The 19,627-nt window shown below is 43.6% G+C and overlaps 1 protein-coding gene across 1 annotated transcript in view; it reads left to right on the top strand.

Annotated features, from left to right (window-relative positions):
• Window positions 1–7,637, top strand: part of NDST4 (N-deacetylase/N-sulfotransferase (heparan glucosaminyl) 4) — a 70,875-nt gene extending 63,238 nt beyond the window's left edge. The window contains exons 10-13 of the mRNA XM_009075994.1: window positions 190–360; window positions 2,400–2,509; window positions 6,677–6,779; window positions 7,405–7,637. Coding sequence (XP_009074242.1) covers window positions 190–360; window positions 2,400–2,509; window positions 6,677–6,779; window positions 7,405–7,524 — 504 coding nt within the window. The 3' untranslated portion in view covers window positions 7,525–7,637. The remainder of the gene's footprint in view (window positions 1–189; window positions 361–2,399; window positions 2,510–6,676; window positions 6,780–7,404) is intronic.
• Window positions 7,638–19,627: the final 11,990 nt, after the last annotated feature.

Raw genomic sequence — 19,627 nt, 5'->3', positions numbered from 1 at the left:
GGATTTGGCTTCTCAGCTCCCCTCCTGCCTGTCCCGAGGGGTCGGTGACTGAACAGTGGCCCCATCCTGCTTCCTTGCCCTCCCTCTCCTACCTGGGACAAGTGGCACTGAGGGGGAGCCACAGCTCTGGGGAGACTTAGGGCTTAATCTTCAGCATCCTTGTGATGTGTGTCTGAATCTCTCCGACAGCACCAGCGCTCCCACGAGGACCCTGCTGCCCTGAAATTCAACTTCTATGAGGTCATTACCTCCAGCCACTGGGCCCCCTCGGAGATCAGGGCTCTGCAGAAGAGATGCCTCACACCAGGCTGGTATGCTGTGCACATCGAGAGGTGGCTCACCCATTTCCCCGCGTCCCAGGTAACTGCCAGCCTGGGCCTTCACCAAGCTCATCGAGTCCTGGGAAGTGCCCAAATGAGTGTGGCCTCATCATTAGAAGGAATGGGATATTTCTCACTAGAACTCTTGTTGATTTTTCTGTCTTCTGATGGAAAAGATGCAACAGGAAAATGCTATGAGCTGTGTCCACATGAGCTCGATGGAGGATTCAGGGTTTCCTTCCAGGATCAGTGAAGGTCACTAAGCATTCTCTGTCCCAAGAAACAAGCACCTAGAGCACGAGACATTGCGGGAAGGCTTGAGAAATTCATTTAGAAAATGCCAAGGCTTTTTCTACAAAGAAATTTCACTCTACTTCCCACTCATTCCCTTTAGTAGAAAACTTCATGTTTGTTTGATCCTGATATGGAATTGACCTTTCTTGGGGTCAGAGCAGAAATTCCTTCTTTTGCCCCATCTCCTTTCAGATACTTAATTAAATTGTCTTTTATCATCTTTCCCATGAAAAATTTACTCAAACACATAGACCTAAAGAATATTCCCATTGCTATAATAATAATAATAATAGTAATCAAATAAGCTAAACCAAACATTTTAGAGCTACAAAATACAGGCATGGGTATGGTCCATAGCTCAATTCCTGTCTACCTGCTGTAAGAAAAAGTTGTAAAAGGGTATTTAAGGAGGAAGCAAATGAATAAAGATCCCCAGAGATTGCTCTATGTGGGACAGAATTTTGCTGAAAGGAGGTAGAGCTGAGTGTTGCCTATTTAGTCAGAGACCTGGAAAAAAACCCCAAACAAAAAGAAATAGCTCTGTCTTCTTGCAATCCTCATTTTTCTTTTTTATACAGTCTCAGCTATACTACAAAGAGGAGAAGCAGGTCAATCCCATTTCCAGGTGAAAGTCTCAGTTAGTCATTTACTTCCTTCTTTCATCTCTGGCCTTTCTACTCTTTCCTAAATGTGAAGGAGTCCTGCCTAGAGCAGCCGAGCTTGCAGCTAGGGCAGTACTGCCCTAGGGGCAAGCAGGACATGTCTCCTCATCAGACACCTCATCCCAACCTGTTCCTCCAAAGGAGAAGGGGATGTCCTGGCAAATCTGGAGCATGCAGAGGGTGCTGAGCATCCCATGCCCTGTTACTTGTGTGCCTTGGCCCTCACTCAGGGCTGCTGTCCTCTCTCCTGAATTTTTCTCTCCTTATCCTGCCCCCTCTTGTTAAATATTCAGGGCACATCAACATATTTCTTGTCAAACCAGTATCCACTCCTGTTTCATAGTTATAGTTTCATAGTGATTAATTTTACAAGATACACACCAAAATGCACTTGTTGTTAATCAGGTGCACACAGAGAGAGCACTCCCCGTGCTTACTAATGGGCACTCTGTAACGTGCATTCCCTCAGCCTGGGCACTCAGAGCCTTAATAATTCATAATAAACCCTCACAATAAATATAACACATGCCTGCCCACAACAGTTGTTAGCAACGCTGCTCGGTATTCCAGCAGATTTTGGATGCATTGTCTTGGTATTTGCTTATGGAGGTCAATGTACCTTTACAGCACATCAATCTTTAATTCAAAACAAAAAAACCCATCCCTTTGCTAACAGTTTTACAAGCCTTTATGGCTGATCTGGTGGTGAGTTTCAAATTGCCACAGTATCACTTTTGAACACGTAATTGTGCAGTTTCTGAACAGTCCGTTCTAAGATATAGATGAGCCTTTTGTTATTTTTCATAGCCCATGAAAGATTTTCCAGACACATCATAAACCTCAACAATAATTTACATTCTTTCCTTATCTCTTTTTCTCAGAATTCTCTGAGAATCAGGTTTGGCTTGGGAGATTTAACTCTTGTATTTGTGTTACAACCTATACAAACTCAATGTAATCAAGTAAAAAGTAAACCTAAAGAAAAGTTCATCCATAGGAATGTTCTTAACACTGTACCAATCACACTCTAATTTAAACCCAGGTTGTCACAGAAGGGAAATAACATCATTCTTTTGTTAACCTCAGTCCTGCTCCTAAATAACTCACATATTTCCCCCTGCAGTTGCTCATTATTGATGGACAGCAGCTAAGAAGTGACCCGGCTACTGTGATGGATGAAGTGCAGAAGTTTCTTGGAGTCTCTCCTCATTATAACTACTCCGAAGCTCTAACGTGAGTCTGTGCCTCTTTTATCTGCCCCATGGGATAACAGGATCCACCCTTTCCTACCAAGACCCCTTGATCATTAATTACAAACAAACAACACATTACCAGAAGGATAATTTTGCAAAGCTTGGAGTTTTCTAAGCCTGCCTAGAAGCTGTTTCCTCAGGGTACCTTTCCTCACTGCCTGGCTTAGCATGTACATTAAATGCATGGGAGAGCTCAGCACACATTTATTTGCACATGAGATTGCTGAATCTCGTGTCAGTCTCCAGGACCTGAAGCCCTGGCAGTGTCAGGTGTGGAAAGTTTGGCTTAAATGTAGTTATCACATTCAGATAGGAGCCTAACAACAAGTTGGGGTAGAAGCACTCGATACCATTGAGTTGGGTTAGAATCACTCAATAGGATGAGATTCGTCTGGTCATATGATTTCTCTGTTTGCTTTTAATGTGGACTAAAGGTATCATTCCCTAATCCCATTTTCATGCATGGCTGAGACTCCTGCAGGGGCAGGAGTGGGCTGAATTTCTCTCTCCCCTCTTAGTCCAGCAGAAAATTGTAAGAAGCTTTAGCACTGAGCCTCTCCATGTGAGGAGCATCATCTCCTTACAGCCTGAGCCCTGGGCCATCCGTGGGCTGAGAAGCCACTGCAGTGGAGGCTTTTCCAAGTCACTGTGCAAGCAGAGCTGAGCCTACATGTGGGGTGGGAAGGAGAAAAGCCTCTATATCCTTCCCTGCAGGCTGGCACCAGAAACTCTGTGGGAAACAACACCATAGACTTTCCAGCTGCCCCACACTGCTTACAGTTCATGTTTCTCTGCTGGGAGGGTCCTGGTTATTCATATCACAGGTGCAGAGTGAGAGTTCAGTGCTTAAGAAAGTTGTTTTGCCAAAATCTTCTTACTAAAAGAAAAATGTTGGCTTTGAGAGTGCGATTTTTTAAGTCACTGGTTTCCAGAGCAGATGAAAGAGGAGGAGTTTGAATACAGAGCTGAACTAGTGATATTTGAACAAACTGCTGCTTCACATCTGCAGTGCCTTCTGCTAGGTTTGTAAAACACACACCCACAGACATAGATCTTCCTTTCTGTAACTAAATTAAAGTCAGTGGAGTCACATAGCAGGAAAAATTTGGCCTCTCATACTGGTTTGGACAGGAAAAATGGATTGTAAACAGATCTATAAAATTATGCGCTTGCTGTTTAGAGGCATCAAGAATGCAAATGTGCTGCGGAAGCACACACTTCTGCAAGAACTTGGGATAGAAGGGAAAAATGCATTAAACTATGTGGTTGCTTTATGGTTGGACTTGTCAAAGCAAAAAAGATTGTCTAGGATGGTTCCTAGTCATTACTGCCTAACAACTACACAGCTCACATTTGTAAAGGTGTCAGAAAGCAGCCTCAGGACCCAGGCCTGCAAACACCACTGAGCAACAAGTCCATCACCCTGAGTAATTACGTGTAGGTCTTACAGGAGAGTAAAATCAGCCCAGGCAGCAGGGAGGGACTAATCAGAGCCAAGGAAAGAGAGCAGAGAGGAGACAGAGGTAGGGCTTGAGGAAAACACAGGATTAGAGGAGTGTGCTGAAGGAAATGTTTTCTCTCGAAGTGCTGCTGCATTTGCTAGAGAATAAAAGGTCCTCATGGAGGCATTGCTTAGCTCTGGCCTGGCAGACACTCTCCCTGCCTGCAGAGGGGTGGAGAGGGCTGGTCCAGGTCCATCCCTGTCCCTCCCATGGGCTTACTCTGCATGGAAGAGATGATAACCAGGCCTGGAAAGGTTTCTGCTGACTGCCCTAAAAAGCTCACTGGTAACTTTAGCCTTAAGGCTATCACTATTTTTAAATAAACACTTCCACTGTGTACCCAATTACATACATAGAAGTCCTGAGAATTTCCTGATACACGAGGTGGGTTCAACACAGTGGGATGTGTAATTCAGCCTGAGGTCTCCAACTCTGTTTTCCTCTCCCCAGATTTGCACATCCTCTTCATAATGTTCAATATGCTCCTTCTGAGGCAGAAATACTGTTTGGGGCATAGCTTTACAGCTTTCCTTTTACCCAGCACACTATATTACTGCTCCTCTTGGGAAATTAGTGCAAACCAGCTAAGGCACTTCACCATGCAATGAGCAGATGGGAAAGGCCCAAGCAGAAATGAGTCTATCATCAATATACCCATTTAATCAATGATTTATTTGTTTTTAATTGAAACAGCTACTGAGACAATTTAGGAAACAAAAGGTCAGGCCTGCAGTAATAGGCTGAGCAAGAAAAAAGGCATGAAGAAGGTTCACCCTTCTCCTGAAATTAGTTCACTCCTGTGCAGCAGTGAATTGCAGGTGCATCTGTGTCACACAGACAGACCCCGGGCAAAAGGTGGTCTCTAACTAATTAACTCTGTGTTCAGCCAGTTGTACTTCATCCCTTTCAAACATCTGCAGGATAGCTGGAATGTGAAGTGTTCCAATGTTTTATGCATGCTGCAAGTGCCACAGCAATAAATCCCAACTTAATGCCACGTGCTGCTCATTCCTCAGCAAGTGTGTGTTTCAAAGCCTCCATCTCAAATTCCTCTCCACATCTTAGACATCAGCATCAAATTGTGTAGCTCAGATAAGGCTGCTGAGACAGTGTTTATGCTGTAATGCCATCTTTGGAATGAAAATGGTATTTAGATCTAATGATAGGGAACAGACAACTTCTCATAGGGGCTGTGAGATTGTCAACACCCAACCACTGGTTCATTCAGTACACCTGAACTCTGCTTAGTTCCCTCCAAAACCAACAGAAGACATGCCAATATTATATCTCTCCTTGTTTCATAGTCATGCAACAAACACTCACTTTTCTGTAGCAATAAAATCAGGGATTCAACAGCTATATCTGTTGAAGTCAGCAAATAGATCCACTTGCCCTGTTTAACCCCTCTCACTCTGACAGTGCTGAACTGCAGCAGCACCAGATCCCAGTGGCCACACAGAGAGTTTTCCCTAAGCACAGCTGTAGTGTCCTTGAGGATATAGCACATCTAATTCCAGGAAAAGAGCCAATTAATATTTTTTTCAACAAAACTCTCTTTGTTTAAGTGTCAATTGATCAATACAGTAGCATCCCACAGGGATACACGGAGCAGCTTGACAGGAATAAAATCTCTGACCAACACCAGACAATAAAATATGAGTCACAGCCTGGATTGGGGCTGTGGAGCATCCTTGAGTCTGAGGCTGTCGTGGTTTAACCCCAGCCAACAGCCAAGAACCACACAGCCTCTCACTCACTCCTCCACCAATGGGATGGGGGAGCGAATCAAAAGGGTAAAAGCTACAAAAACTCACAGGTTGAGATAAAGACAGTTTAATAGAGAAAGCAAAAGCTGCACACACAAGCAAAGCAAAACAAGGAATTAATTCACTGCTTCCCAAAGACAGGAGGTGTTTAGCCATCTCCAGGAGAGCAGGGCCCATCACGTGTAACGGTTCCTTGGGAAGACAAACACCATCACTCCAGATGTCCCCCCTTCCTCCTTCTTCCTCCCACCTTATATACTGAGCATGATGTCATATGGTATGGAATATCCCTTTGGTCAGTTTGGGTCACCTGTCCCAGCTGTGTCTCCTCCCAATCTCCCATGCAGCCCCAACTTCCTTGCCAGAAAGCAGCAAAGGCCTTGACTCTGTGTAAGCTCTGCTCAGCAATAACAAAAACATCTCTGCATTATCAACTCTGTGTTCTGCACAAAACCCAAACATAGCCCCATACTAGCCTCTGTGAAGAAAGTTAACTCTACTCCAGCTCAAACCAGCACAAGGCTCAGGACCTTGACTGGAGTCCTATAGATCAATGCTTCAAACTTGCACACTGCGTGCTGACAAGGAGAATAAAAATTACCCAGTGTAGGTAAAACTCAATGTGAAAAACTTCTTGCCTTGAGCCAATTCCAAGGCAAATTTGTGGGGAAAAAATAAATCCCCTGAGCTTTCACAAGAGAGGAAAGCTGCTTCCCACCCTGTCCTCAGAATTCCAGTCATCTAGAGGGATATGTGCAGCAGTAGTTGCTAATAATAACAGTGTTAATAATAATCAGTGTTCATAATAACACCAGTGTCTTAGTAACTGAGAGATTTTTCTGTAGTGAGGTCTTTTAAAATACTTATAATCCTCTATAGGTTTGACCCTCAGAAAGGCTTCTGGTGCCAGTTATTGGAAGGAGGGAAAACAAAGTGCCTGGGAAAAAGCAAAGGTCGAAAATACCCACCCATGGACCAAGAGGTAAGGGCTTTCCAGAGGCTTATGGCAGCAGTTTTTAATGTTGACCCTGTGTTTGGCTCCTAAAATAAACACACTGATTTTTGAGTTGGTTTTTTTTGTTATATTTTCACTGGATTGATATTTCTAAAAATCACAAACTTCAGCTTTGGATGCCAGGAGATAAACTGCCCCCTGTAAGAACTTCTCTCTGGAAGCAGTGCATAGTGCAGGAGCACATGCTGAGTCATAGAATTTTAGGGGTTGGAATGGACCTTAGAGGTCATCTAGTCCCAACCCCCTGCCCTGGGCAGGGACACCTCCCACCAGAGCAGATTGCTCAAGGCTCATCCAACCTGGCTGTGAACACTGCCAGGGTTGGGGCTTCTACTACTTCCCTGGGCAACCTGTGCCAGTGTCTCACCATCCTCACAGGAAAAAAACTTTTCCCGATATCTAACCTAAAATTCCCCTCCTTCAATTTGTACCCACTGCCCCTTGTCCTGTCACTGCAGCACTGTCTCCTAGCACGGAGTCCCTCTCCAGCTTCCCTGTAGCTCCTTCAGACACTGGAAGGCTGCTATGAAATCTGATGTCCTATGGGTTTCCTTCTTTAACCCTTACTGTGTTTTGTTTCCCCCCTTCTCAGTCTCGAGCATTTCTGTCGAGCTACTACAGAGACCACAACGTGGAGTTGTCCAAGCTGCTGCACAGGCTGGGGCAGCCCCTGCCCTCCTGGCTGAGACAGGAGCTGCAGAAGGTCAGGTAGCACCTGAGGGCAGGGGAACCCTGACCAGGACGATTTCTTTCACCACCAAACCCCTTCCTTCTCCGCCTCACTTGTGATCGTCAGTAGAGGACCTCATGAACAAAGCTCTTTCTATTCAAAACCAACCACAAAAGGATTAAAAACCCACCCCAAACCCGACAACTGTTTGTATGCACGTGCTGACAGTTAGTAGCATCAACCCCTTTTGTCAGCTTCCAGGAAATCATATGGAGCTACATGGCATTGCTGTTCATCCAGGCCGAGATCCGTGCATAGCCTCGTTCCTCTCTTCACCAGGAAGCACCAGAAACTGTGTGTAGGATGGGTTGACCTCAGCGTACACGACAACTTGCAGTCTGTCAGGACATGAGCAAAGGATGGGAACATCCCACTCTGGACTGTGAGGTTGGTCATCCACTAGGCTTTTTCCACATTTGTTTTCAAAACCTTGCACATTCCAAGCAGGCCATGCCAGCAGAGCACTTCCAGTAACCTAATGTCCACAGTTCTGCCTCTATCTGGGAAGCAGTATCTTGGCTCTGAAGCCTTCAGAGATTGAGTGAGTCATGTAGGGTCTTGGTTTGGAAGCTATTACAGGAAAATCACTTTAATGACCTTTTTGAAGGTTTTGAACACAAGCTACAGTTTGTGGGAGCATTGTTAGGAACTGTAGTGATAGGACAAGGAGTAATGGGGATAAATTAATAGAGGAGAAATTTAGATTAGCTATCAGGAAGAGGTTTTTACCTGTGAGGGTGGTGAGATCCTGCCCAAGGAGGCTGTGTCTGCCCTAACCCTGGCAGTGTTCACAGCCAGGTTGGATGAAGCCTTGAGCAACCTGCTCTGGTGGGAGGTGTCCCTGCCCAGGGCAGGGGGTTGGGGCTGGGTGACCTCTAATCTCCATTCCAACTCCTTAACATACCATGATAACATTGTATGATAAACTCTTTCTCTAGACTTTGATGGAGTTGGAAGGACAAGCATAGCCATTATATATCACATAATACACATAAGATGTGCCTGAATATCTATCTACCTACTGTACTGTGTAGGTCAGACACACAGTTATAAATATCTGCTTTCTGTGCCCATGGGTAGATGAAAGGGCAGTTCACCAAAAATACTGTATGAACTGTGCTTGCTTGGGCAAGGTTGACTAGACCCGGCAGAAACTCACTGGGAGATTTAAGCTGAGGAAGAAAATAACCTTTAGGCATTTTAGCCTTGTAACAGTTTTCCTCCGGAAAACAAAAGCTGGCAAAACTTGCTCCATGTTCTTTGTGCAGCCCAAAATGGAGTAGGTTTTAATTTTCAACCTTCCCCATCTTGCTTCCTAGGCACAAAGCAGTTCAGGTGCTGCAGAGGCTTTGTGAGTTCCTCTCCCCATGGATTTGATCCTTACCTCCTAGCTCAGGAGACAGAACTGTACATTGGGGTTGCACCACAAGTTCAGACTAGTTGGAGCCTCAGGGATCTCACATCAGGCACATCATGGACTGTGGTATTCAAGAGCATTTAAATTAACCAATTTGGTCTTGAAACCAGTTGATACATGTAGATATCTATCTTAGAATTTCCAAACTCCTCAATCATGAGTTTTCGTTGATACATGTAGATATCTATCTTAGAGTTTCCAAACTCCTCAATCATGAGTTTGGCCATCAAGATCATGACACTGGCTTTTACTGGATTAACAAATCCATTGCTTCCCAAAGCTATCCTGGTGCTGCTCCCAGCTCAGCAGTGGTGGCATTTGCTGGTGAGTGTCCTCTGGCACCACCTGCCCACCACAGTGTTCCCTCTCTCCTGACCTCCACACCTATCCTCCACCTCTGCCCACCTGAACAAGCCTGGCTGCTTCTTCCCTCCACACCATTCCAGCCCTGTTCTCAGCCACAAAGTGCAGGATGTGCCCAAGCCCAGCCTGCCCACACAGGGACATGCAGGAACACACAGAAAAGCCCAAAAGACAAGCACTGCCCCATCTCATATTTGTTTTTAAATATTGAGATGGGATTCATCTCACCTAAGTGAGACATCTACTTGATTTGAGAGGTGATGAAGGGAAATAGTGCTTCTAGGACACCATTCATCTCATCACAAAGCAGGACTCTTAAATGAGGGAGATTAATCTTGCTTCTCCCTCTCTATTGATTGTAAAAGGACAATAGACATCTTGTTCAGAGGAAGAGCTCAGCTATGTAGGGCTAAAATTAGGTGAGCTGGAAAGGAGATGGTATTTTATCTCACAGCTACAGTAGCTGAAGATGAGGGGGAGCTGGGAGAGGCTGAGGGAACTTTTTGGTGTGTTTCACTAGAGTAATTTTTCTGGTTCTTGTATTTTGACTCTTCAAAATTAGTCAGGGCAAGCTAAATGCCAAATAAATGGAGCTTTATGTGGGATTTTGGGGCAAAGGAGTGGATTACATACTTTGTATGTAACATACAAATTCACACTCCCTGAGCTTTCAGCACTGATAATGCCAAAGATGACTAGTGTGATGAGACCTTTGGATGAGTAAGGCTTGGTCAGAGAATACAATCTAAATCAACCATTCCAGAGAATGTTAGCTGTTAAAATGCATTAGAAGTGGCTCATCATTAATTAAAAGAGGACTTCCTAATGTCTTGATTGAAAGCTAAGTAAACATGACATCGGTTCCAGGAGTTTCTCAAGGAAATGAGACAAAAGCCATAAAATCTAGAAAATTATTTCTTGTTCTTAGCTTTTCATTTAGAAAGAAAAGAAGTCTGTCTCTGCAGCCCTCAGTTCTGCAATAGCACCATGTCCTTAAAACACACCAGGTATTTTTGTACCTCACTGTTAGTTTTAAGTTTGAATGGGCATCTCATGTTCCTCTGCAAACTGACATTTGAATTGACTTCATTATGTGTCATGAAGATGAAATAACAGTATTTCAAAGTCCCATTCCTTCCACTTGTAATAGGACCCATCAACACAGAATTTCTCTGGCCCACTGTATGATAGAGGAGCCTTTGTGAACCACCTGTAAATGATCTCCATTTCCTTTATGCCTTTCATATTGCTGACCATGTAATTGTTGGGATTTTTAAAGGCCAGCAAACAAATGCAGCAAAAATGAAACATTGATTCATGGCAAGGGAGCTGTAGCTGGGAAAGATAATGCTGCTCCTTCTTTCCTATTCATAAGCCACAGGATTCATGTCCTTCATGTGGTGCAGGCTGTAAATCAGTAAGAGCTTTACATACTGTTGCAGCTGCAGTTTGCTCCTATTCCCCTGGAAATATGGATTCCAGGAACAGAGCTGCAGAGCTGCCCATGGAGACCAGTGGGAATCTTCCTATTAATTCCAGAAGACCTTGGTCAACTCCCATGAGCTGGTTCCACAAGGCACAATCTGCACAGTTTGAGCACCAAGCAGCTCCATCACTGCTGAAGATTCATCACTAGTTTGGTTTCTGTTCCCAAGCAGTGATTTAATCCTCTACCTTTCTTGGTCAGTGGATGCCCTGCCATGGTTGGAGATGCCAGCTGAGGAATAGAAAACCTTCTGGCCAGACAGAGGGTCCTTGGCAGCATATTTGATGATTAAAGCAGGACGTGGGCACTTGGAAAACTGAGCTCGTATAATTGAGGTTGTCTTTGAGTGAGATGCAATCAGAACAGAATCCAAACCCTCCTAAATTATGCATTGACCTCTCAAGGTCTCAAAGAAAGTTGTGGAATTAACTGCTCCTAGATGTTTTCTAATAAACCAAATTTTCTCTCTGATAGGGAATCAGACAGCTGAGTGTCCCCAAAACAAATTAACATGGTGGAATTATAAATTCTTGGGGGAGGAGGATGTTGTGTAATGAAAGCACTGATGGGTCCAGGCTCTCTGATGTGATAATAAGGCAGTGGGGATGTGCCTTGAATACAAAGCAGAAGCTGAATGTTTTCTCCTCTTCCTTCCCCCTCCTTCATGTTAAATTTTGAACCAGTGTAACACATCTGTAAAGCACCCAACGGGCAGAGCCCACGAGATGGGAGAACATTCATTCCCCTGAACAATTGGCCAAGAAGAAAGTGGTTGCAAGATGCTCATTTCCCCTCAGCTGGGCCACCCTGAAGTGAGACATCAAGTCCAAACCATTTGGTTTCCATCAGTAGGGAATTATGTTTATAATGGGTTTAAAATTGGTGTTCATAATAGCAGTGTGAGACAGCTGTGCAAAACATACAACACAGGTACATAAATCGGCACAGACCAAGTGTCTCATTTTGTGGCAGTTAAGTAAGATTAAGTTTGCTGTGTATGTTCTTGGGACAGGAATTCCCCTGTCAGACAGCACTTTGGTTTCCATCAGTAGGGAATTATGTTTATAATGGGTTTAAAATTGGTGTTCATAATAGCAGTGTGAGACAGCTGTGCAAAACATACAACACAGGTACATAAATCGGCACAGACCAAGTGTCTCATTTTGTGGCAGTTAAGTAAGATTAAGTTTGCTGTGTATGTTCTTGGGACAGGAATTCCCCTGTCAGACAGCACTTCTTGTCTTTATTGTTTTTCCCTCCAGTTCATCCTTTTAGCATGACTGCAAAGGTGTGGACCTGTCTCTGGATTCTATTCTTCCATCACTATCCTGTCTATAAAAGCTACCAAAAACCCTCAAGGATTTGCAAGCGACACAGATTCTGAAGTATTCAGTGCTCCAGTGACTGGATAACTTTTATAAAACTTACTGTCATTTCAAGACAAAGACATGCTGTTGATAGAACTGAGGAGAAACTTCACTGTCTTGCCCGAGCTCTTTTTCTATTGAATTTTTCTTTCCCCTCCCACGTGACAACAGCAAATCCAGTTGGACAAATACTTGGTGTTGAAGCAAAAGGAGTCAAAATAAATTTTGATCACTCAAAGTATTTTTGTTGGGGGGGCGGTGAGGGAGGTGATAGGCTGTGTTTGCTGGAATTGTTTTCAATAATTGATGTGCACACACCTTATTCTTGGTTCTTCTCACTGCCGCAGAATAAACACTTCTGATGGTGTGTTGTAGACAGCTTTGCTTCTTTCCTTAAATCCTAATCTTCATTCTTTGAGCCAAAATCTGCTCTTCAGTAACCTCTGCCATACATTTCAAATGGTCTCACCTTTCAAACAATCTCACCTTCCTCTGCCTCAGCAACTCCTTGAGGCTTTCACCTGTCCTCGACACACTGACCACAACGACGTGGGATTTACAGCACCAACTGCATTGGCACTGGGAGTGCCACTGACCTCCTTCTCCTCCCAGGCAGGGAACATGAATTCAGGCAAGTCTGACACTTAAATATTTGTAGCTCTGCATAAAACACATTTCTGGGCCTACTGTCCAGAAGTATTTCCTCCCTGCAGCCAGGAGAGCTGGGGACATGCAACTAGCCCTGTGTAAGCTCTTCCTCTAATTAATGATGATTCCCCTCTGCTCCATTTGAGCAGCTTTTAAAGTCCCTGAATTCAGCTGAGGCAAATTGCTCAAACCATGCAGTCAAGATTAGGAGACACTGATTTTTTTTCACCCCCCTAAAGTATCATAATGCTTCTACTTTTTGTGATAAAATATTCATTTGTTTTACAGATCTGTGTCAGAATGAGGTTAAATCACATCAGAGTCAAAGACTCTTACTACAAACCTTACAGAATAGCAAATTACGCCTCACTGGAGCTTCTACTACTAAGCAAATTAGAAATGACATTACAGATACCGCAATACCAGTTTTGGCTTCTTTTCCAGACCTGCTTTGGTGCTTGCAGACAAGGGAGACGTGGTAGGTAACATTTTCAACATGTTCTAGGACTTTAAATCTGTTTGTAAAAAAAGAAACATAAAAATCAAGTGACTTTCCAACATGACTCTTTGTTATCCGTAAAGTCAGACACTTTGGCACTTCTAAAAGCCCTCACAGACATTTACCTCTCTTCTCCTTTGGATCCCAAATGCTTTTATACAGCTAAATGAAGTGATTACTAGGGAAAAACCCAGCCAGTTTTTTCCTGTCACTCACATATCCCTGTGCTGTCCTGGCCACCTCTTGTATTTCATTCACATTCCCTGGGTGGCCAAGGAAGCCATGTGGAAATTGTGGCTGAAACCCTCCAATGGACCTGAAAGGGTTTTGCCTAAACCAGAAATCTCTCCAGGCTTGGGAGTTCTCTGCCTGAGTCTTATTTAGTGAAACAGCTGCAGAGTTCCTCCAAAAATTTACTGCTCCTATAAAATGCAATAAGGTTTATATTTTCTCCTTCTAAAATCAGAGTATTCCCTCCCAGAACATGGAAACCTGAAAGGACTAAATAAACCTCTAAACTAATCTGTGTGTGAACAGGGTTTGTTCTATGTGCAGCCTGCCTCTGGATATCACTGCACTTCTTTCTGATAGACAAGAAAGCCACTGGACAGCAGCAATGTCTCCCTCATGCAGATGTGAATGGGCAATGAGGATGTCATCCTTTGCTCTTTGCAGAGATAACACAGACAAAACATATTTTTAAGACCTTGGATCACTGTGGGAAGGGGTGGAGAGGAGAGGAGAGGAGAGGAGAGGAGAGGATCCAAATTTCAGTTAGAAACTGATTTATAGAATTACAGAAGTGAATTTTGTGTGGATTTTATACTCATATTTCTCCTAATGAAGAATTAAAGACTTCCTAGGGAAACCGGATTGATATTTGCATTTCAGCTCTGGGATGGGGGGAAAAACACTTAAAATATCTAAATAAATCCATATCTGCCAATTTGGGTTTACAAAGCTGTTTGTCTGCTCCAGCTAACTCTTCCCAAACACAGACCAGTTTTATAGTGCTCCTATTTCTTTGGGAATAGGAACATGACATGTTAATACACAAATCTGTTTCCGTCACAGAAGGTCAACTAGGTTTATGTGCTGGTAGTGAGAATCATCCTGGGTTTCTTCCAGAGGTTACTTTCAGCCAGGGAAGGTCAGAAGTGGGTGGAGTGGGATTCCTCAATCTAAGCCGCAATTCCATAAAATGCTAGGGGGGTTGAAAAATGTGTTTTATAATTTGGGAGATAATTGCATGCCATTCAATTGACTTTGTACTTGCGACTTCTCTAACTCTGGTGTGTGCTCTGCTGTCTTGCAGAACTTATCTGTAACACACATTCCCTGTTGGGTAATTTAACTTCCCCCCATAGTAAGATCTGAGCTACAAGGAAGAGCTGGATACAAAGGAGATGAATTTTTACAGAACTTGCTCTGAGGCAGATATTTATTTACAGAGTCTTTCTTTCATTTTTGTGTGTGTGTGTTTCACTGTGTTTGCCTTGGCCAGGGAATCATCTCCATATTAATCTGCATGCCCTCCAAAGGCACACAATTCCCATTAGCATCAGTGACAATTAAATACCCTCATGGAGGAGGGAATAAACCCACCAACAGAAAGTGTTATTTAATGACATTGTAGCTACAGCACATCTTCCTGCAGAGCTTTGTGCAATCACACCAAGTAAGCAAAGGAAAATTGTTCTGCAACGTGAAGTGTTTAAAATTTCATAAGCAATCTGATTTTAAAATAAAAAAGGCAAAAATCACCTTTTGGGTACCTCATCATGACTGGGGACTGAAGTGACCCATAACCACAAACTCAGAGAATCATAGATTGATTGGAAGGGACCTTCAAGATCGTCTAGTTCCAACCCCCTGCAGGGACACCGTCCACTAGCCCAGGTTGCTCCAAGCCTCATCCAACCTGGCCATGAACACTTCCAGGGATGGAGCAGCCACTGCTGCTGCGGGAGATTTCCATTGCACCTGGCAATAAAACCCAATATGAACTGCAGCCAGGGCTTTTTATACAGGAGAGTAAAAATGTGTATTGGAATAGTCTTCACTTATATTTTTTATTATACACATATACAGTGCTCATGAATTTTTCATTTGAGGAGAAAGTGTTTTGTCTTAGATACTCTGGTTTTCTCTCCTCCTCCAAGGCTTCCTTGTAGCCAGCTTCCCCTCCACTTCTTCCTCCCTACCCACCCTCCTTGGGGCTACTTATCATCCTCAAAATCTATCCTTCTACCTGGAAATTCCAATCCCAGCTGAATTTCTTCCTTGAGCTTCCAGACAGGAAAAATGCAAATCTCCCAAGTAAGCCTCATCTTTCATTTCCTAAACCTATACCTGTTTTAATTACTTTTGACTATCCTAGTTAAATTGAGGCAGGAAGTTCTAGGAGTGTTTTGAGGATCTCTTTGCTGTCACTACCTTTCCCGCATTATTTCCCTGCTTTTCCCACTGTTCAGATGCCCAGAACACATGCAGGGAAGCTACTCATACAGCAAGGCAGAGCCTCGGTGTGTAAATCTGCTGTCATTAAGTTGGGAGCTGCAGTTAAATTATAAATTGTCATCTTAAGCAGGAAGAACATTTTTATGGATCCTGGTTCACCCTCTGCAGGCTTCAGCTATTTCCAGTAACTGCCACACAGAACACACTAAAATTTGTCAGCTGCTTGGGAGAGGAGAGAGTTGAGCCTGGAGACTTAATTCCCTTCAATCTTCTTAAAAGATATGATCTGACACCTGAAGATAAAAGCGTTGCCAGTTTAGGAAGGTCCAGCGAGGCAATCCAACGCAGCCAGGACAATCAGAGTGGACAAGCACCTCGGCACAACACTAAAACTCATTTTTCCAAAGGTCAGCTGCACACCCAGGAAGCTTCTTTTCTTTCTCTCTGTGTCAGAAAATGTGGTAGAAGAAGCATCATTTCAAGGCTTGCCCAGATTGCTGTAGGAAGCTGTGGTCTAAGTGCTTTAACACACACCACATTGTTGTGGTCTTTCTAAAATCCATCTCATGACAAGCAATTCTTTTCCCCCTCCCACGTGGGGCAAACTGAGATCCAAAATGTTGACAGACGTGTTTTATATTGGTGACATCTTGCAACAGTGTTTTGGCTCTGGTGTGGAAAACATCTCTATAATGGAGAATTTTTATGACCCCAGGAGCCTGCTCGGCAGCAGAAGGTTTTAGTGTGGATCCTAAATCACCAGTTCTGTAGTGCTGCAGATTTATTTTTTTTTGCCCAAATAGCTCCATATTTTCATAAACCCCAAGTGCTTTAAGTCTTGGCACGTTCACTTAATGGAGCCAACCACTAATCAGGCACCAAGGTGAATTGTGCAGGGTGAGTCAAAGAATGGGCTGAGAACAGAAGCAGAAATCAGAAAAATTGACAAAATATTGAGTGCTAAAGGAGAAATACCCTTTGTAGCCTTGTCTTTCCCATGGACCCATTTAATCCTGGCACATTAAGCACATTTTTATTTTACACATTAAAGAAGAATAATTCTGGACACTTAACAGTGACACAATGGAGACATTATAAAATTTGGTAATGTGCAATAAAACCACTTTTGTAAGTGCCCAACCTTAAGTATATCCATTTTCTGGTCTCCTTCCAATGGTACGTTTTGCACTCTTGCACCTTCAATTACAGAGCTTAGCACCCACTTAAATGCCTCTTTTGCCCACAGATAATTCTGTTTCATTTTGGCTGCCTTTTCCCTTTGCTACCTGTTGATTAATTGCCTTAATAATTTATTCCTTCATTGCTTTGTTGGTTTTCCACTAGAAGAGTTGAATTCTGGGGCAGATACCCTTCCTTCCATGTAATAAAAGGGCAAAGGAAAACTCTGCAGTTCCATGTTTCTGGACTACAGAAGTCTTTCCACAATGCTGTCGTACACGCAGGGACTGAGCACTGCAGGAAAGTGTCTTCTCCCACCTGAGTGGGGAAGCTGGGAGATCCAGCTTGGCCCAGTCACTTCCTGTGCTGTACAGCTAATAATCATCAGTGTAGTCAGAGATGTGTTAATAAAGAGGAGACTGTGACATTAGTGAAAAGGTTTTGAAGACCACAATGAGTAGGAGATGACTAACACACCCTGAAAAAGCACTGCTTGGAGACAGGATTTTGTCTATAGTAAAGAAAGAGTCTAGCAAACCACCTCAGGAAAATCAAGCCCACTAAATGATCTCTAAGATCCCTTGCAACCCAAACCTATCTGTGATTCTATCACCTTAGCCAGGTAACAGATCTCATATCTGTGGCATTTCCCAAGCATAAAATAAAGCAGATTAAAATCTATCCTCACATCAAACAGGTTTCATGAACTTTGCCAGAGGGTTAAGCTTGTGTCTAATTTAAGAGGTGACTGCAATGTATTATTTTAGCAAGTGAGAGTAGGAGAAAATTGGCAGTGGCACAAAGTATGAGTCCTCGTCAAAGGGAACTCAGTGGCAGATGGATGAGATGTCCTACCTCAAGAGGTACTCTTACAGGGACTAGATCAGAGGAGCGATTGCCATGTTTAAATACTCTGCTATTAAATGCTTTAGGAGTGTTGGAGGAGGGAACTGGTTCCAGATATGAGACAACTTGCTGGAAGCCAAACCAGATGGGCAGAGCTTCACTGGGGATTCCCATTGCTGTGGGAGCTCCTGAGGTCCACCACAAGCATCACCCTGGAGATCCTGACCCCTCTGACAGTTTGCAGAGGGTTGTTTTTGGTTGTAGACTCCCTGGGAAAGCCAAAGCTGGTTTTCTCCAGAAGCTCAGTGACTTCCAGCCTGGAGCCTACGCCGTGTGTGCCTCACCGTAATTAGCTCGATGAATCGCACCATCGCTCACCAGCTTCCCAAAATAATCAAAAGCTGTGGGAATCCAAATCTGATTCCAAAAACGCTTCTCTGAGGCTGGAATCATTCAGGGTTTAAAAGAGTAATCCTATTATGGTGGCAGAGTTTAAACGCTTCCCCTTATCCGGCAGAGCAAAGATGACAGCCAGTGCAGCCACCGGATCCCCGCGGCGAGCGGTTCCACATGGCTGGAAATGCTTAGGAGGAGCCTCTGGAAAACTTGGGAGGAGCCTCCAGAAAACCCAGCTGGGTGGCTGTGAGTAGAGCCAGGGCAGAGGAGGATCATGTCCTGCACTTCTAACACCACGGGAAGGAGAAAATAGGAATCAAAGGAAAAAGCCACATTAATCTCAAAAATCCCAAATCACTACTTCAGGAATAAGAATCATAATGCCCTAAAATCCTTTGGCTGATCCCAAGAAGCCAGGATGACTCAAGGGTCTTGAGTCATAGACCATGTAGGTCTCAGACTCCGCTGAATAGAGCTGAATGGAATAAAGCCGAAATAAGGCGATTAAGACTAGAAATAGCTGCACATACTTGGGAAATTTGAACAAGTTTTCTCAACTGCTGCAGCTGAAAGTTAGCAGAAAGGTTATATATGAACAACACAGACCTCAGAATCAGATATTGTGCCTCAAAGCAGCTGCCAACTCATAATGTAATCATATATATATATATAGTGTTGAAAGTATATTTTCTTTGCTTTGTTTCCTTGTAGCATTTTGTGGGTAAAAAGCCAAACTCATCACTAATGATAAAATCATAGATTTGTTAAGGTTGGAAAAGACCTTTAAGATCATCAAGTCCAAATGCTACTATTAAAAGAAGAAGGGGAGGTGGGGAAAGCTTTGCCAAGACATTAGTTAGAGTTTAGCCAAATTTAGCTGGGAATTAGCACACGGTATTCAACTTTGCCTTTCTTTGCACCTCTAAATATCTTGCAAATGTTAACAGCAGATTCACAAAATGTGACTTGTGATGAGTATTTCTTTATTCAAGGGAAGAATGGAAAGTGGGGTAAATATATGTATATTTACTCCCAGAAAACCAAAGTGGAGAACCAAACCCCAGGATTGAAGGCCCTTTCTGTGTGACCTGAGCCTGTGAAAAGCTGATTTGCATTGAGGTACTGAAAAACATACTAGCCAAATCTGAACATTTCAACCACTGCCATTGAGGAGAGGCAGAGAAAAGACTGGGGGGAAAAAAAAAAACAAACAAACAAAAAAAACCCAAAACCTGAGGATCATTTGTGCCTCGTGAGCAGACACATGGAATAGAGAGGATTTACTTGTACAGGGGAACAGGGTGGCCCAGGGTCTGTTACCCCAGCACTCTGCTCAGTGCCAGCTCCCCCTTGTTTTCCAAGCCCTGGGGCACACCTGCAGTTACAGCCTAAAGAGCAAACCCCAGTCCAGTGATGTACAGCAC

Source organism: Acanthisitta chloris, unplaced genomic scaffold (genome assembly GCF_000695815.1).
Source record: "Acanthisitta chloris isolate BGI_N310 unplaced genomic scaffold, ASM69581v1 scaffold21625, whole genome shotgun sequence".
Lineage (NCBI taxonomy): Eukaryota > Metazoa > Chordata > Aves > Passeriformes > Acanthisittidae > Acanthisitta > Acanthisitta chloris.
Note: the sequence above shows the minus strand (reverse complement) of the source record. Positions and strands in the feature narration are given on the sequence as shown.